We start from the raw sequence: 19615 nt of genomic DNA on the forward strand, positions 1-19615 counted from the left end.
TGTGTGTGTGTGTGTGTGTGTGTGTGTGTGTGTGTGTGTAATTGCTCTTTTAGCTACTTTCGCCTGAACCTAACACTGTAAGTGAAACAAGGCATTTCTTGAGTTGCTGTAAATTATGCTATAATACATATTTACTCTCTCATTCCAGAAAACAACAAACAACAACATCCTTCATGATGGACAGACATCATGGAAACCACAGCAGCAGCTGTCTTCACTGAAACATCCTGAACATGATCGTCACTGACATGAGGCCTCTGTCGATGGTTGAAGACGAAAGCTTCACTACAATGATCCACACTTTTAATCCAGGTTACAATAATCCACACTTTTAATCCAGGTTACAATAATCCACACTTTTAATCCAGGTTACACTCTTCCCTCAAGGACATATTTAACAAAGTAGCTACATATTGTGCAGGTATAAAGATACATTTGTATATATTTTTGTGTACATTTATTTTTTAAGCTATTTGACTAACTTTTATTTTTTTATTATTCAATCTTTTACTAACAGAATAGTAAAATAGCTACCTGTTTTTTGTGTGAATTGCTATGTCAGTCAAATGTTCAATTTTGGAATAAAGGGGTGGAAATTAAAACGTTGTTTTTTTATTTTGCCGATTCATCGATTAATCGACAAAAAATTATCACCCGATGAATCGATTATTGAAATAATCGTTAGTTGCAGCCCTAGATTCTTTACTACAACAAGAAAGCTGCACAATGGCGGAGCAGACTGGGTGCAGATCCTGACGATGAACGGTGGATGCCCGCGGACAAATAACTGGAGCGTCTTATTTATGTACAAAATTATGATTTATCTTCTAAAAAAGTTAAATCTGGTCCTCTGGACATTCCAAAAAACAAAACAAAGCAAAACAAAAAAATGTAGAAACGTTTCGTCTCTCATCCGAGAGACTTCCTCAGCCTGAGGTGCTGTATTCAGCTCAGTCTCTTCAATAGCACCTTCTCAGAGTGGATCAACCAGTTTTGCTGCTGACAACCAAAACCAGCTGATCACATGCTCAAGAAGGACCATCAGCCTAACAATGGATCATTAGCACATTCGTGGCTGTTTACTATTCACAGAGGGCTGAGTGATACTAGCAATCACAGCATTGTAAGAGGGGGACAATTGAACACGTAGGCCTCCACCCCTGTTTAACGATGGACAATTTCTTTTCACAAAGATGGCCTCCTTTACTCCTCTCTCAAACCATCGTTCCTCTCTATCCAGGATGTGCACATCTTCATCCCTGAAAGAGTGACCACTGGCCTGGAGATGAGTGTAGACCGCAGAGTCCTGGCCTGATGATGTTGATCTTCTGTGCTGGGCCATCCTTTTGGCCAGTGGCTGTTTTGTTTCCCCGATGTAAGACTGATCACAGCCCTCCTGACACTGAACAGCATACACAACATTACTCTGTGCCGGGGGACTGGATCTTTGGGATGAACCAGTCATTGCCGTAATGTATTTTGGGGTTTAAAAGCCACTGGGACGTTATGTTTAGAAAATAAACGTCTCAGTTTCTCTGATACTCCCTCAACATATGGAATGACCACTGGTCTGGGTCTGGGTTCCTCCTTTTCACCTGTTGGCTGACTGGGGTCCTGTTTGGGTTTCTTCTCTGCTTTCAGGAAGGCCCAGTTAGGATATCCACATTGCTCTAGAGCCTGTCTTGTGTGGGATTTCTCCTTCTGCCTGGCTCTTGAGCTAGTGGGGACGCTGTCTGATCTGTGATACAGAGTCCTGGTGACTCATAACTTGTGCTCCAAAGGGTGATGGGAGTCAAACTGCAAATACTGGTCTGTGTGGGTGGGTTTGCGGACTCTTCGGTCTACACTCATCTCCAGGCCAGCGGTCACTCTTTCAGGGATGAAGATGTGCACATCCTGGATAGAGAGGAATGATGGTTTGAGAGAGGAGTAAAGGAGGCCATCTTTGTGAAAAGAAATTGTCCATCATTAAACAGGGGTGGAGGCCTACGTGTTCAACTGTCCCCCTCTTACAATGCTGTGATTGCTAGAATCACTCAGCCCTCTGTGAATAGTAAACAGCCATCAGTGTGCTAATGACCCATTGTTAGGCTGATGGTCCTTCTTGAGCATGTGATCAGCTGGTTTTGGATGTCAGCAGCAAAACTGGTTGATCCACTCTGAGAAGGTGCTATTTAAGAGACTGAGCTGAATACAGCACCTCAGACTCAGGAAGTCTCTCGGATGAGAGACGAAACGTTTCTACATTTTTTTGTTGTTTTGCTTTGTTTTGTTTTTTTGAATGTCCAGAGGACCAGATTTAACTTTTTTAGATTTTTCTACCTGGATTATTGAGCATGCATCAGGATATGATTTATCTTATATTTAATATGTGCGGCTGAGAGACAGGTGTGTTCTGTATTCCAAGAATTAGGTTAAATAAACTGAAGTGAATTTAAAATCCTACGAACCTTTGCCAGCAACTTGTTTATAACCAGTATATGACTGTTTTATAAAATCCTACAAGTATGTAATGGTTTGTTCATAGTATTAGAAACATATTTGCTTAAATAGACAAAAATTTCAGATGTGCATTTCAGCACTGAACCAAGTTTCACAGAAAGTTCCAAATTAAAAAGTGCAGTCATCTAATCATCTTTTTATATTACCACTTCCTGCACCCTCCCCCATCATGATGTAGTGATTTAGAACATTAACTAAAAGTAAAGTTATAGCAAAGTAAAGGCAACATAAAAGTTAAAGGTATAAGTAAAAATCAAGTTAAAGGTAAGACATAAAAGTGAAGCCACTAAATGTTTTCTTGTTTTTATTTTTCCATCCCCAGGCCTGAACACGTAGGAGGCTGAAGTAGGGAATAAAGCAAAAAAAAAAAAAAAATAGTGACGGAAAATTTGTTCTAAGTCTTGTGATTACTTGAGCGTTAAACCCCAACCTCCAATGCCATACATCTAAGAGCTTATTCCTGCATACTTCCCACACTTCCCAAAGGTTTTCATGTAAAGACAAGTATCCTCTGTACATGACCGTAGTAAAAGTACATAGTATAATGTTCTCTAATGAAGCATTGAAGACTTTAACAAGAACCATTTAGATCCTCAAGCCCAATGCATTTTTAAAGGAAGAGGACTGATATATGCTTTTCAAAATAAAATGGTTGACCGTTTTTGATATTCCCTGAATAACTGACATGTTTTTATTCTCCTGCATGGCTAATAGGCTCGTTCAGAAGACCGTTCAGTGAAATGGCCATACAGACCAGTCCTTCCTCTAACGGTTCACCAGTCACAGGTGAAGCGCCACGCCCCGCTTTGATGTGAGCTTTGAGCAGAACCAAAAGAGGCGGAGCAAAACTCAGCCGTGCTGAAGCAGAACGATGCATTCAATGTGTGCTGGACATCACCCTCGTGTCATTTATTTTTATTTATTTTTTTCAACCTTTATTTAAACAGGTTAATCCCAATGAGCCTCAGGGACTCATTTACAAGTGAGACCTGAATTTTTTCAACAAAGAGTGATGACAATAGTGGACAACATCGACAACAATAGACAATCATAAAAGATGCGTACAAATTTAAAAAATTTCTTAACAAGTTAAAATAAAATGTCAACCAAAAGGACAATCATAAGGAAAAGTAGCTAAAAAAAACCCAGCTACGTTGTAAGGTGATGTAGAAAACTAAAAACAGGAACAGGTCTGCATTGGTTTTTACCATGAACTTAACAGATGTTTAAAGTCACTTTTTTGAGAGGTCAAAGTCGAGAGCTTCAGGTCCTTTTACAAGATATTCCAGGAAACAGGAGCAGAGTAGGAGGAGGCCCTTTTGCCTAGTTCAGGCAGCACTGAGGGGACACTGCATGTACTAATGTCCTGAGAGCGCACACTGTAGCTGCACTCACTCAGAGACATGTAGGAGATGTATGAAGGCAGCAGACCAAGAAGTGATTTAAAGATGAAAATGTACCAGTGAGAGAGTCTGTATGAAGTTAATGATGACCAGTTAACCAGTGAATACAGGGTGCAGTGGTGGGTACGATAGTTACAGCCAGTTATGAATCTTAGCGCACCATGATAGACAGCATCCAACAGCATTCTTTACAGCATACTGGAAAGAATTAACTATGTTAGCAATCCTCTTTGTAGTTAACTTTTTTTTAAACTAACTACAATGATGCTGTACGTCATCATCAATATCCCCCTGGTAATAAATCTATTGTTTAATCTGGCAAGCAGGCGATTACAACTAATGTCACCAGTTCAATTGGGGGGGGGGGGGGGGGGTCTGCATTATGTATGCTGTAATCTTGTTTAATTATAAACTCAAAAGCAACAGAAACAGCCAGTCTCACAAAGAGACACTCAAACAGGCTGAGCGCTCCTGTGGCAGCATTGTTTCTCGAGGACCAGGAGTTTGGAGACAGGTGCACGCTGCACATGTCCGTATGATGACGACAATGCTCTGAACATATTAACGTTTAATACAAAGTTAGATTTTATATCTAAAGATCCTGGGAAGGTGAGGGAGAAGTGCTCTGACTGCAGTGGGGGGTCTCTGTGATCCTGACCGCCTGTGAGAGGGGCTCACAGCTGAGCTGCTGCGCGCTCAAGACAGGAAGTGTACAATAAATGATGCACTCACCTGCAGTCTCTCTTTGAGTTGATCCCTAACCAGAAAAATCAATGTAATGCCACTTTAACTGCTGATATGTAACTATATTCATGCTGCTGATTTCTTGCCTTTAAGATGCTGTATTCACACCCAGCTGCTTACTACAGATTCATGTTCAGGCTGCTGTTTATTGCACCGTTTTATTTTACATTATTAGTGTTAAGTGTATATCTTAGATCCTTATATACTGTTTCTTTTTATACATTTTTTTTTTATTATTATATTGGGTGTAACTGGGACATTGAGTATACAGTTTCGTTCCACCTCATGTACCACATGTGATGCGAATGACAATAAAGAACCTTAAAACTGCTGGTAATGTATTTTTACCATTCCATCTGAGCTGTCCGTGGCCATGCAGACTAGACCCAGTGTGGACGGGCTCCCTCCACTGTTAGGAGTCTCCATACGACAGCAGCATAGAGGTAACTCCTCGGCCATGTCTGCTTCCTCCCCCTCAGCATCTCCTGCCATACCTGCACATTAAACAGAAGGCTCCTACGTTAGCATTCATGATGAAAACTCTTGTGTTCCTTGAAGGAACAACCGCCCACGGTCTTCAGACTTATGTGACAGAATCTTACACAACAACATGAGACGCCACACTGCGATCAGTGCTGGGAACCACTCTCTGCTACTACCAACTCAGAGTTTTACTCACTATCTAGAAAACTGACTGACATGCATTGTGGTGTTATCTAAGGTCAGTTGGCTGTTGAGGCCATCTTGAATTAATCTGGGTCTAAATGTTATTCAGGGGTAGCGGACCATCCACTGAAAAATTCCTGAATTAAAATGTATTCTAGAGATTAATCAGTGTTTTAGATCACATTCAAACACTGATGGAACACACATCAGAGGCTATGAGGGGTTCAGGGTCTTGCCCAGGGACACTTCCACATGTGACTGCTGGTGGATTTGAACCCCCAACTCTCGCATTGGAGGACGACTGCTCTAACCACTCAGCCTGAGTGGTTAGATCAACAACCAACATCACAATGGACAGAATCCAAGGAGGCATCGTGTGTTCTGTGTGTGAGTGTGTGTGTGTGTGTGTGGGGGGGGTAATTGTTGAAAAGCTAATGAGTAGTCACAGACGGTCAGGATGACAGAGACTCCCTGCTGCAGTCAGAGCACTTCTCCCTCACCTCCCCAGGATCTTTAGATCTAAAATCTAACTTTGTATTAAACGTTAATATGTTCAGAGCATCATCGTCATTAAATGTATGCAGTGTTTAATGAATCATTATGCTAACAGTCTGTCAAAGAAAGGTAAAAGCATTGCTGAAGTGTTTTGGTAAAAGACGAAACATTTCAACAAAGAATCCGTCCAGAGGACATTACTCCACCTGGTTAGATTGATCTACATGGATTATTGAGCAGCTTCAGGACATTGCTCCTGTGTTTCAGCAGCAGGAAATACAAATGGGAGCTGCAGAGAAGAAAGCCACCATGCTGATTTGTGAACAGTCTTACAAAGCCAAACTACAGTGTAAGTTGTATTTATCACCTGAACGAGGGGGTGAGAGCAGCTCTTCCTGAGCCTTCAGGTCAAGGCAGTCCAAAGCCACCTCCGTATAATCGACAGACTCGACCCCCTCCACCAGCAGCTCCTCCTTGCTGCCTGCCTGTTCTACAGCTTTCTCTGTGTTTGGCTGAACGGTGGATGGGCCCTTTGCAGCCTGGCTTGTCCCCATACCAGCTTTGGCCTCCTCTTTCTGTGTGAAAGCAAGAGTGACATTTTACATGTGCAGTCCTCGGTGTAACAACACAACGTTCACGATCCTGCAGCGAGGGAAGTCTTCAAGTCAGCACTGCCTCATTTACCAAAACCTCACCAACATCACATCCATGAAGGAGGTCTCGTGTGTTCTGTGTGTGTGTGTGTGTGTGTGGGGGGGGGGGGGGGGGATTGTTGAAAATCTAATTATATGTGTCAAAATGAATGGTCCATATCTGTGCACATCAAGACTCAGTGTCTAAGAGCAGATCCACACTGTGCTTCTGTTTTCACTTTTATTTCATGTTAGGCCTGTCCATCCATCCATCCATTTTCTTCTGCTTATCCGGGGTCGGGTCGTGGGGGTAGCAGCCTAAGTAGGGAGGCCCAGACTTCCCTCTCCCCAGCCACTTGGGCCAGCTCTTCCGGGGTAATCCCGAGGCGTTCCCAGGCCAGCCGAGAAACATAGTCCCTCCAGCGTGTCCTGGGTCTTCCTCTGGGCCTCCTTCAGGTGGGACGTGTCGGAACACCTCACCAGGGAGGCGTCCAGAAGGCATCCTAAACAGATGCCCAAGCCACCTCAACTGGCTCCTCTCGACGTGGAGAAGCAGCGACTCTACTCTGAGTCCCTCCCGGATGATTGAGCATCTCAACCTGTCTCTACCCAGACACCCTGAGGAGAAAACTCATTTTGGCCGCTTGTATCCGAGATCTCATTCTTTCGGTCACAACCCAAAGCTCGTGACCATAGATGAGGGTAGGAACGTAGATCGATCGGTAAATTGAGAGCTTCGCCTTTTGACTCGGCTCTCTCTTTACCATGACAGACCTGTACAGCGCTTGCTTCACTGCAGACGCTGCACCTATCCGCCTATCGATCTCACGCTCCATTTTTCCCTCATTTGTGAACAAGACCCCAAGATACTTGAACTCCTCCACTTGGGGTAGGACCTCCTCCCTGACCCGGAGAGGGTACTCTACCCTTTTCCGGCTCAAGACCATGGCCTCGGATTTGGAGGAAGTGATCTTCATCCCGGCCGCGTCGCATTCGGCTGCGAACCGCTCCAGCAAAAGCTGTAGATCACGATCTGATGAAGCCAATAAGACCACATCATCTGCAAAAAGCAGAGACGCAATCCTAAGGCCACCAAAACGGATCCCCTCAACACCTTGGCTGCACCTAGAAATTCTGTCCATAAAAGTTATGAACAGAATCGGTGACAAAGGGCAACCTTGGCGGAGTCCAACTCTCACCGGGAACAAGCCCGACTTACTGCCGGCGATGCGGACCAGGCTCTGACACCGGTCATATAGAGACCTAACAGCCCGAATCAAAGGGCCCGGTACCCCATACTCCCAGAGTACCCCCCACAGAGTCCCCCGAGGGACGCGGTCGAATGCCTTCTCCAAGTCCATAAAGCACATGTAGACCAGTTGGGCAAACTCCCACGCACCCTCCAGGACCCTGCTGAGAGTGTAGAGCTGGTCCAGTGTTCCACGGCCAGGACGAAAACCGCACTGCTCTTCCTGAATCCGAGGTTCGACTATCTGACGAACCCTCCTCTCCAGAACCCCCAGAATAGACCTTACTAGGGAGGCTTAAGAGCGTGATTCCCCTGTAGTTGGAACACACTCTACGGTCCCACTTTTTGAATAGGGGGACCACCACCCCAGTCTGCCAATCCAGGGGAACTTCCCCCGATGTCCACGCAATATTGCAGAGTCGCGTAAGCCAACACAACCCTACAACATCCAGAGCCTTAAGGAACTCTGGGAGAATCTCATGTGGAAGACGTGCCGGTGGGATTGAGGAGGTCTTCAAAGTATTCCGTCCACCGACCCACAACATCCCGAGTTGAGGTCAGCAGCACACCGCTCCCACTATAAACAGTGTTGGTGGCGTACCGCTTCCCCCCCCCCCCGAGACGCCGGATGGTGGACCAGAATCGCCTCGAAGCCATGCGGAAGTCGTTCTCCATGGCCTCTCCGAACTCCTCCCATGCCCGAGTTTTTGCCTCAGCGACCACCCGAGCTGCATGTCACTTGGACTGCCGGTACCCATCAGCTGCTTCCGGGGTCCCACAGGCCAAAAAGGCCCGATAGGACTCCTTCTTCAGCCTGACAGCATCCCTCACCGATGGTGTCTACCATCAGGTTCAAGGGTTGCCGCTCCGGTAAGCTGCCTCGACAACAGAGGCACGAAACATGGTCCACTCAGACTCAATGTCCCCCACCTCCCTCGGAACATGTTCGAAGTTCTCCCGGAGGTGGGAGTTAAAACTCCGTCTCACAGGACACTCTGCCAGACGTTCCCAGCAAACCCTCATAATACATTTGGGTCTGCCAGGTCTGTCCGGCATCCTCCCCCACCATCGGAGCCAACTCACCATCAGGTAGTGATCAGTGGACAGCCCCGCCCCTCTCTTCACATGAGTGTCCAAGACATGTGGCCGCAGATCAGATGAGATGATGACAAAGTCGATCATCGAACTGCAGCCTAGGGTGTCCTAGTGCCAAGAGCACATATGGACACCCTTATGCTTGAACAAGGTGTTCGTTATTGACAATCCATAACGAGCACAGAAGTCCAACAACAGAACACCACTCTGGTTCAGATCAGGGGGGCTGTTCCTCCCAACCACACCCCTCCAGGTCTCACTGTCATTGCCCACATGAGCACTGAAGTCCCCCAGCAGAACAAGGGAGTCCCCAGGAGGTGCACTTTCCAGTACCCCCTCCAAGGACTCCAGTAAGGGTGGATAATCTGAACTGCCGTTTGTTGCATAAGCACAAACGACAGTCAGAACCCATCCCCCCACACGTAGGCGGAGGGAGGCCACCCTCTCATTCACCGGGGTGAACCCCAACACACAGGCACCAAGTTGGGGGGCAATAAGTATGCCCACTCCTGCTCGGCGCCTCTCACCAGGGGCAACTCCAGAGTGGAAGATTGTCCAGCCCCTCTCAAGGAAACTGGTTCCAGAGCCAGAGCCATGCGTAGAGGTGAGTCCGACTATTTCTAGCCGGAACCTCTCAGCCTCACACACCAGCTCAGGCTCCTTCCCCACCAGTGAGGTGACATTCCACGTCCCAATAGCCAGCTTCTGTAGCCGAGGATCAGACCGCCAGGGTCCCCGCCCTCGGCCACCACCCATCCCACATTGCACCCAACCCCTTTGGCCCCTCCCACAGGTGGTGAGCCCATGGGAAAGGGGACCCACATCTCCTCTTCGGGCTGTGCCCGGCCAAGCTTCATGGGTAAAAGTCCAGCCACCAGGCGCTCGCCCGCGTGCCCCACCTCCAGGCCTGGCTCCAGAGTGGGGCCCCGGTGACCCACGTCCGGGCAAGGGAACAATAGGTCCATTTATTTCTCTCATCATCGGGGTCTTTGTTAGGCCTGTCACGATAACAAATTTTGCTAGGCAATTAATTGTCTCAGAAATGATTGCGATAAATTATATTATTGTTTGAAATTTGACAATAATTAGTAATTATTGTCAAATTTAAGAAGAAATGGTGGTTAATTTATTTTGAGTGTAGTACCTAATCTCACCACTGGATGGCAGTATAAGACTGTTTGACTCGAAGGATGGATAGTGAGGGAGCGAGCAGCGCGTCTCTTTAAGAAAAATGGGAGGGAGGCCCCTTGACATGACATGGGCTGTCTCTCCTTCCTTGTTTTCGGTTCTCAAAATGGCAGACGCTCAGTGTAGTTTGAGCTCTTTATTGTAGACTTTTTCACACAAAGCTTTTAATAAAAAACATTAAACAAGTTATCAGCTTCCTTTTGCAGAGAAAAACAACTTTTTAGACGAAGGCACGAGTTTCAACCGTGAATTTTGGCGCTTCCACAAGATGGGGGTTTTTTCCCGGAGGTCGGCCTGTTAGCTTAGCTCGTAGCTTAGCTTTTCAGCTTAGCTGCTTTTAACAATCCAAAAACGGAATTTTGGACGGTTAAAACAGATTTTAAAGAAAAAAGAGAAAGGGAGGGGTCAGTGAAGAGCACTGGAGTCGAGCCTTTTGTCATCCAGTGTCTTCAGTAGAAAGAGAGACAAAGAAATGATAAAGCCGATAAATGAAAACCAGGTTGATAATTTTCATTTATCATGCGATTAATTAATTTATTGTTTATCACGACATGCCTATTTCATGTGTGATGATTTTCAAATGGCCTGACGATTCATCCATTAAGTTAGCCTGAAGCATCGTGACGGTTCTGTCTGAGAATCACAATCTGTCTGAGGACCAGAGAGGTGTGGCGGTAGTGGTCACAGTCAGTGAGGGGTTAGGCAGTGAAACAAGCAGAAAGTCAGAATGAAATGGACCTGCCTTCTCCTGTTTCACTGTTTTAGTCTTCCTCTTAGGGACGAGGTTGTACATTCCCATTTTCCTTTTCTTCTTCTTTACAGCTGGAAGAACAAAGTCATATGTCAGCAGGTTATTACTCTGGAACTAAGAAAAGTCCATCAAACAGTGTCATGAGCTCAACCCAGGCCCAGATTGGAGAGGAAAAAATAAGCATGGAAAACATTTATTTTCTGCAGCTCATGCTATTGTGGTGAACGGTGACTGAAAAAAGTTCTAGAAAAAAGACTGTCTGACTGACTTGAAATATCTGCTTCCACCTACCAAAAAAACATCCCTGAAAACATGATTCATCTGAAACAATAAAGCCTAATTACAATAGACTTGCTGCTACATTCAAAGTTTCACTTGAACTGATTCAAGTTTGCAGAGAGAAACAAACCAACCTGTCTGAGCTTTGACAAAGGAGTACACTCTATTCCTTTTGTCATCGTCCTGGTTGTGTGCAGGCTCAGAGTTGGATGATGGTCCAGAGGTTAATGTGCCCATCTCATCTGACTGTGGGGCTTTGTTGCCAACATACTTTGAGACAAATATGAAGACAGAGTTCATACACATAAAAAAACAATACAAAGCAAAAATAAACCTTCCTTTGTGCTCAGATGAATGTGTAAGAACATTATAGTCCATCGCACAGATTCATGTTTGTGCTGCTGTTGTTCGGCATATTGTTTTTGTACTACTAGTGCTTAGTGTATTCTTAGTTTAGCGTTTTTCTTAGGTCATATCTTAGATGTTATTACTGTTTTTCTTTTACATTTTATATTTTTGTTGGATGTAACTGGGATCCTGTGTACACAATTTTGTTCCACCACATGAAATGCGAATGCCAATAAAGAAACCTTGACCTTGATCTACAAGACACAATTTAATGTATTTCCATTTGTTTGCCCAAAACTAATAAATATGAAACTTTACAACTTAATAATAAATACAACTCCATGGAAGGAAAACCCTTGTTGAACTGGGTTTGTGGTTTTGATGCAGTGTCCCAGTATTATTCACAAAGACATGATGTTTAGGTATTTTCTAAAGGAAAATAAAATAAATGTTTTATGGTTTGCTGTAATATTTCACTGGCTTGAGACTACTGGTTGGTAAACAGCAAAGGAAAGCCTCTAAAATGTTTTGGGATATTTGCGAGGGTTCTGTTTTCTCACCAGCTGTGAGAAAACAGAATAAATCCTATTGTCTTTTCAAAAGTTTGCTCCAGGGGCCTCATTTAAGAACAGTGTGTACGCACAAAAAAGTTACAAAATAAGTTAAGACACGTCGGAATGTATCAAAATGACTGTTGCATTTACATACCAGTGTTTCCCCTACCATTATTCAGAGAGGGCGCCCAGAACGAAGCGCCCCGCCTACCAAATCCCCCAGCCCCACGCAGCTCTGCCACTTCTGGACAGGGAGCAGAGATTGTAGCAACTCAGACTTTAAACCACGACAACCACACTCAGTTCAAACGTAGCTCGGCTCAAAATGTGACCTGATGTTCACAAACGCTTCAGGAAGCCTGCATCGGAAAATGTGCCTATTATCTTGCAATTCTGAGTCGCCAGCAACTCCCGGAACAGTCACATCTAAGTTAAATATTGCTTTAATGGAAGGTTACTTGAAATCTTCTTCTTTCAGCTTTTCCCCCTTCAGGGTCTCCACAGTGAGTCATCCTCCTCCATCTTTGTCCTCTGCATCCTCTGTCCTCACTCCAACTACCTCCATGTCCTCTTTAACTGCATCCATATATCTCCTCTTTGTCTTTTTCATCGCAGCTGCATTTCTAACATCCTTCTACCAATATACCCACTGTCCCTCGCTCTTAACATGTCCAATCCACTGTCCCTCCTCTGGATATGTCCAAACTATTGTCCCTCCTCTGGACATGTCCAAACCATCTCAGTCTGGTCTCTCTAACTTTATCTCCCAGTTGTTCAACCTGTGCTGTACCAGTGATGATCTCATTCCTAATCTTATCCATCCTTGTCACTTTTAAGAAGAACCTCAACATCTTCATTTCTGCCACTTCCAGTTCTTTCTCCTGTCATTTTGTCCATGTCTCTGACACCCTTTTGTCACAAATCACTCCTGAAACTTTTCTCCATCCACTCCATCCTGCCTGGACACTCTGTTTCACCTCTTTAAAAAAAAAGTGCACACACACTTTTCGCCCCGCTGCCCTCAGCCAGAAGGTTGCGGAACATTAAGTGTAGAACAACTACACTGAAGAACAGCTTCTACCCTGAGGCTATTAGACTCATGAATGTCTAACCAGGATAATCACTGTAAAAAAAATCACTGTAATGCCACTTTAATTAGTGATACTGTGACAGCCTGATCACTCACCAATAAAAATTATGCACATAAAAAAATTTAATCCACCCATTAATTGTTTGTGTCAGGATTTTGTGGACAGGAACGAACCCAGTAGTGCAGACAGGACTCAACTCGGCAGATTACAAAAATAAGTCTTTTAATAGAGAATAAAGAACAAAATAACAGCTGACGTGGCAGCAAAACTTACTTACAAATAGAAGGCTCAGAGGGAAACTCAGGGAGGACTCAGGAGAGCTCAGGGGAGACGCAGGAGAACGCAGGAGAACACAGGAGAACTCAGATACCCAACGAATACGACCCGACGAGGAACAAGACAGAACAGACAGCTTTTATACAAGGACAAAACGAGACGTGATTACAAACAGCTGTGACAAGGGTGGCATCAATTAAACTAAAGAGAACACACAAGGGACACACAGACACAAACAGGAACAGCAAATGGTACCATCCTTACAGTTTGGAGCAATCATCCTCCGACACGCTGGCAGCCAAGCCCTGATGTTTCTGGTTGAAACGCCATTTTTGAGAGTTGTGAAATGAAGCGCGGCAGAGCAGCAAGGGGTGTGTCATCTGACAGTTCGTCTGGAACAATTTATTGGATGTGTGAAACTTTTTTAACAAATAAAAACTGAAAAGTGGAGCATGCAATATTATTCGGCCCCTTTACTTTCAGTGCAGCAAACTCACTCCAGAAGTTCAGTGAGAATCTATGAATGATCCTATGTTGTCCCAAATGACTGATGATGATAAATAGAATCCACCTGTGTGTAATCAAGTCTCTGTATAAATGCACCTGCTCTGTGATAGTCTCAGGGTTCTGTTCAAAGTGCAGAGAACATCATGAAGACCAAGGAACACACCAGGCAGGTCCAAGATACTGTTGTGGAGAAGTTTAAAGCCAGATTTGGATACAAAAAGATTTCCCAAGCATTAAACATCCCAAGGAGCACTGTGCAAGCAATCATATTGAAATGGAAGGAGTATCAGACCACTGCAAATCTACCAAGACCCGGCCGTCCCTCTAAACTTTCATCTCGAACAAGGAGAGGACTGATCAGGGATGCAGCCAAGAGGCCCATGATCACTCTGGATGACCTGCAGAGATCTATAGCTGAGGTGGAAGAGTCTGTCCATAACATGACAACAATCAGTCGTACACTGCACAAATCTGGCCTTTATGGAAGAGTGGCAAGAAGAAAGCCATTTCTCAAAGATATCCATAAAAAGTGTCGTTTAAAGTTTGCCACAAGCCACCTGGGAGACACAACAAACGTGGAAGAAGGTGCTCTGGTCAAATGAAACCAAAATCGAACTGTTTGGCCACAATGCAAAACGATATGTTTGGACTAAAAGGAACACAGCTCATCACCCTGAACACACCATCCCCACTGTCAAACATGGTGGTGGCAACATCATGGTTTGGGCCTGCTTTTTGTCAGCAGGGACAGGGAAGATGGTCAGAATTGATGGGAAGATGGATGGGGCCAAATACAGGACCATTCTGGAAGAAAACCTGTTTGACTCTGCAAGAGACCTGAGACTGGGACAGAGATTTATCTTCCAACAAGATTGATCCAAAACATAAAGCCAAATATACAATGGAATCGTTCACAAATAAACGTATCCAGGTGTTGGAATGTCCAAGTCAAAGTCCAGACCTGAATCCAATCGAGAATCTGTGGAAAGAGTTGAAGACTGCTGTTCACAAACGCTCTCCATCCAACCTCACTGAGCTCGAGCTGTTTTGCGAGGAAGAATGGGCAAAAATTTCAGTCTATCCATGTGCAAAACTGATAGAGACATACCCCAAGCGACTTGCAGCTGTAATTGCAGCAAAAGGCGGCGCTACAAAAAATTAACGCAAGGGGGCCGAATAATATTGCACGCCCCACTTTTCAGTTTTTTATTTGTTAAAAACGTTTGACACATCCAATAAATTTCATTCCACTTCACGATTGTGTCCCACTATTTGTTGATTCTTCACAAAAAATTAAAATTTTATATCTTTATGTTTGAAGCCTGAAATGTGGCAAAAGTTGAAAAGTTCAAGGGGGCCGAATACTTTCGCAAGGCACTGTAAAAAAGCTCTCCGTAAAGCTAGAACTTTATATTACTCATCTTTAATAGATGAGAATAAAAATAACCCGAGGTTTCTGTTAAGTACTATTGCTAGACTAATTAAAAGTCCCATTTCTTTTCAACCATGTATACCTACAACTATAAGTAGTGATGACTTCATGAGATTCTTTATAAATAAAATTATTTCAATTAGAGAGAAAATTCAAACCATCCTTCCTTCTACTATCTCTAGTCCCCTGTCAAATGAGACAACTTTAAAATTTTCACTAGAGCCTGATTTATGTTTGGACAGGTTTTGTCCTGTTGAGCTCTCTAAATTGTCAAAAAATAATAACCTCATCCAAACCATCCACATATCTGCTAGATCCCATGCCAACCAGACTGTTTTAAGAGGTATTTCCCTTAATTAATGTCCACATTTTGGATCTACTTCATTTGTCTTTAATGAATGGTTATGTAGCATAGCGCTTTAAGGTTGCTGTAATTAAACCTTTACTTAAGAAGTCTGACCTTGATTCAGAAATTCTGGCCAACTATAGACCTATATCTAATCTAACTTTCATCTAAAAAATTCTAGAGAAAATTGTTGCAGGTCAGTTGCGTGAACGTCTACAAAGAAATAATCATCTGTTTGAAGAGTTTCAGTCAGGGTTTAGAGCTCATCATAGTACAGAAAGTGCACTAGTAAAAGTCACTAATGATATTCTCAAGGCCTCAGACAATGGGCTTGTGTCTATACTGGTCCTGTTAGATCTCAGTGCTGCATTTGATACAGTCGATCACAATATTTTACTACAGAGGCTTGAATATGATATTGGGATTACAGGAACAGCTCTAAAATGGTTTAAATCATATCTATCTGATAGATTCCAGTTTGTAAATGTAAATAATAAATCTTCTTCATACACCAAAGTTAGTCATGGAGTTCCTCAGGGCTCAGTGCTTGGGCCAATACTCTTTACTTTATATATGCTTCCATTGGGTTAAATTATTAAACAGCATGGGATAAATTTTCATTGTTATGCTGATGACACACAATTATATTTGTCCATTAAACCCAATGAATCCAATCAGCTACTTTGACTACAAGCATATCTTAAAGACATAAAAACCTGGGTGACCCTTAATTTTCTCCTTTTGAACACAGACAAGACTGAAGTTTTGGTTTTTGGACCTGAGCACCTTAGGAATGACATTTTCAGTCTTTCTCCCTCCTTAGATGGCATCAATCTGGCCTCCAGCTCTAATGTTAAAAATCTGGGTGTTATTTTTGATCAGGACATGTCTTTTACCCCCACATTAAAAACGTTACTAGAACTGCCTTCTTCCACCTGCGTAATATCACTAAAATTAGAAACATCTTATCTAAAAATGATGCAGAAAAACTGGTCCATGCATTTGTCACGTCTAAACTGGACTATTGCAATGGTTTATTATCTGGATGTCCAAATACTTCTTTAAAACGTCTTCAGTTGATCCAAAATGCTGTTGCTAGAGTCTTAACCGGAGTTAGTAGGCGAGATCATATTTCTCCAGTTTTAGTTTCTCTCCATTGGCTCCCTGTCAAATCCAGAATAGAATTCACAATCCTACTTCTAACCTACAAAGCTCTCAACAGCCTGGCTCCGTCTTATATTACAGATCATATTGTTCCATATTTTCCTAACAGAGCACTTTGCTCACAGGCTGCAGGTTTACTTGTGGTTCCTAGAATTTACAAAAACAGAATGGGAGGCAGATCCTTGAATTATCAGACTCCTCTCTTGTGGAACCAACTTCCAATCTCTGACCATGAGGCTGACATATGCAGTTTTAAAACTAGGTTTAAGACTTTCCTTTTTGCTAAATCCTATAGTTAGGGTCAGCTTGGGTTTCCTGAGCTGTCCCTTAGTTATGCTGCTTAGACTGCTGGAGGACAAACTTACCACACTTTTCACTCTGCTATTGTCTTTACTTACTCTGCTCAACCTGTTTTGTATTTGTAATTATTTTTTCAATCCTTAACATGTGTTTTGTCTTTCAGGTACACCTGGACCTAGTATATCTGGATCTATCATTCTGTGTTTGTCTGTCTCTCCTTCCTGTTCCTCTCAAACCAGTCGGTCAAGGCAGGTGGCTGCTTGTCCTGACACTAGTTCTGCTGGAAGTTCTATTTCGTATAGGCTTTGCCCTTTAAGGCTGTCGCTGGTGGGTTTTATCCTGTCACGCGAAGCGTAGCACTGAAAACTTTAGTCCAGGTCCACCTGTTGTGTGGGCCTCACCTGGTCCGTATAAATTACGTTGAGAGCGGGTAATCGGCTCCCATTTTTCTTTAGAAAGCAATCAGCACTGATTTCCACAAGAAAGCGATGTCCAGCACCAACACCATCCGCCTGTGCCCATCCTGCAAGACCAGCTACATGCTGAGCTTCGACCGGCACAACATCTGTGAAGGATGTCTGGGTCCCCGCCACACTGACCTCACCTCATCCTGCCATCTCTGTGACCTCCTCCCTCCTGAGAAGAGGCAGAGGCGAGCAGCCTTGTTCAAGGCTAACGTCAAGGAGTGGCTCTCCGTGGCGGGGGACTGTTCACTGGATGACGCCATCGCTTTTTTTGACATAGAGTCTCGGAGCGAATCTGATGGTTCCTCCAGGACAGGCGACATCAGCAGCAGCCCCGCTGCTCATTCCCTCCTAGAGAACGTAGTGTTGGAACGGGGGGCAGAGCGGATGCTCACACCCCACCACCATCCCCGGGCCTTTCCGCATCAGCGACCACACCGCTCCCAGCCGTTGGTGCCCTCCTCGCGGAGCTGCCCGGCATAATCCAGGAGGCGGCTGACACGAAGGGACTTTCCGTCCCTCTACTCCCCCCGCCCAGATCAGATGATCTAGCGGGAAGGTTTGGCTCCACCCAGGCTCGCCGCCCTGACCCCATCTGGCCTCGTTTCCCAGCAGTGACGTCCTACTGGAACGAGGCTGCAGCCGGACCTGGTAAACTGAGAGCGCCCGTCTCCACCTTCACTCCCATCACCAGAGTGGAGGGGTTTACTGAGCGGAATTTTCCCTTGGTTGTAAGGCGTTACGCCCGGGTGAGTTCACAGCGAGGCGCTGTGACTCCAGCTGGGATGGACGGACCCTCGTCTCATGGTCAAATCCATGAGCTATTGATTAAATCTGAAAGTTCCTTAGGAACTCTCAGGAAAACTTCAGTCAGAGATTCCACTCAGAAGTGGAAGACTCCATGAAAGACTGAAGGAGACTGAAGACTGAATAGTTCCAGGAAGCGTTGACTTTTTAAAGAGTCCTCACTTCCGGTCACTTTATACTTCCTGATTGGTTGAAACAACCAGCAGGGGGGTGTTTCAGTGATGTCAGAGGGTTATTAAAAGTCAAGAGACAGCAGGAATGTTTAGGAACGTTTAGTACAGACAGGGAAATGTTTTGAAGAAGTGAGAAACTTTGCAGGTGCTAGTTGCTTCTTATTTACCGTCTGCTAGGTTTAAAAACAAGACACTTCGTTCTAATAACTCGTCTCTGTCTGTCTCTGACTTTCGATCGACATCACTACTCCTCATTCAGACAGAAGATCAAAATGCACAATTACTTTGTAAATAGACATTTAACTTGATTTCTGACTTCTAATGAGGTTTAAAAATCATTAATACTGTTTCACAGTTGATTTAAAATGAGTGATTCACTTCAACATTTAGAAATGGTATGAACTAAACACACTTTGATTATCAAGATATTCTAAAATAGTAATGATAATGTAAAAAGAAGAGTGTTCTTTCAATTGATTAATTTAGGATACATAAATAGTCTCTTTATGAGATAATTTGTATTTCTGGATTCAAATCAATGAAATAACAGTTCCTGTCCCATGAAGGTCTTCAGAGACAGATTGTTGTTGGAGGCCTAATTCACTACAGATGTAATCTTCAACCTGTACTCCTCTTCTGCTGTCTGCCTGTCTCGCATCGCCGCCTGTATGACAATGATCCAGAGGTCCACTTGGCTCTGACACTCCCCCTCCTTGCCAGAGAAACTGCAGAAAGACCTGCTGGAGGGCCCATCATGATGGACGCGCTGTTCGGGGCCAATTTCAAGGCCATGCTTGAAAAATCGAAGAAGTCGGAGGAGGAGGTGTCGGAGAGAGTGCGCCAGCTGATGAAGCCCCCCCCCCCCGCCCGCCCGCTGGAGAGATCGCCGTGGCCAGAGGCAGCAGCAGAGGCGTTCCACAGCTGTAGCAGCATCCTCCCGCCCCGCTCCGCCGCAAGCCCCTCCCGCCAAAGAACAGTCCTTCTCATTGCAGCAACAAGCGGCTCAACGTTTCCCCAGAGACCGCCAAAAGGCGCCGCCCTGGAACAACCAGCCGCAGGGCTCATGGGGGAAAAGATATAAAAAACGACTCCTTGCGGAGGATGTGTGTGTGTGTGTGTGTGTGTGTGTGTGTGTGTGTGTGTGTGTGT

The 19615-nt window shown here is 44.5% G+C and overlaps 1 protein-coding gene across 1 annotated transcript in view; it reads right to left on the bottom strand.

Annotated features, from left to right (window-relative positions):
• Positions 1-19615, bottom strand: part of LOC119414144 (histone-lysine N-methyltransferase EHMT1) — a gene marked incomplete at its 3' end in the record, with an annotated part of 122290 nt that overhangs the window by 55430 nt on the left and 47245 nt on the right. Inside the window, 4 exon segments of the mRNA XM_037681268.1 lie at positions 4998-5143; positions 6178-6385; positions 10717-10796; positions 11139-11274. Coding sequence (XP_037537196.1) covers positions 4998-5143; positions 6178-6385; positions 10717-10796; positions 11139-11274 — 570 coding nt within the window.

The sequence above is a fragment of the Nematolebias whitei genome, chromosome 8 (genome assembly GCF_014905685.2).
Source record: "Nematolebias whitei isolate Nwh7 chromosome 8, NemWhi1, whole genome shotgun sequence".
Classification (NCBI taxonomy): domain Eukaryota; kingdom Metazoa; phylum Chordata; class Actinopteri; order Cyprinodontiformes; family Rivulidae; genus Nematolebias; species Nematolebias whitei.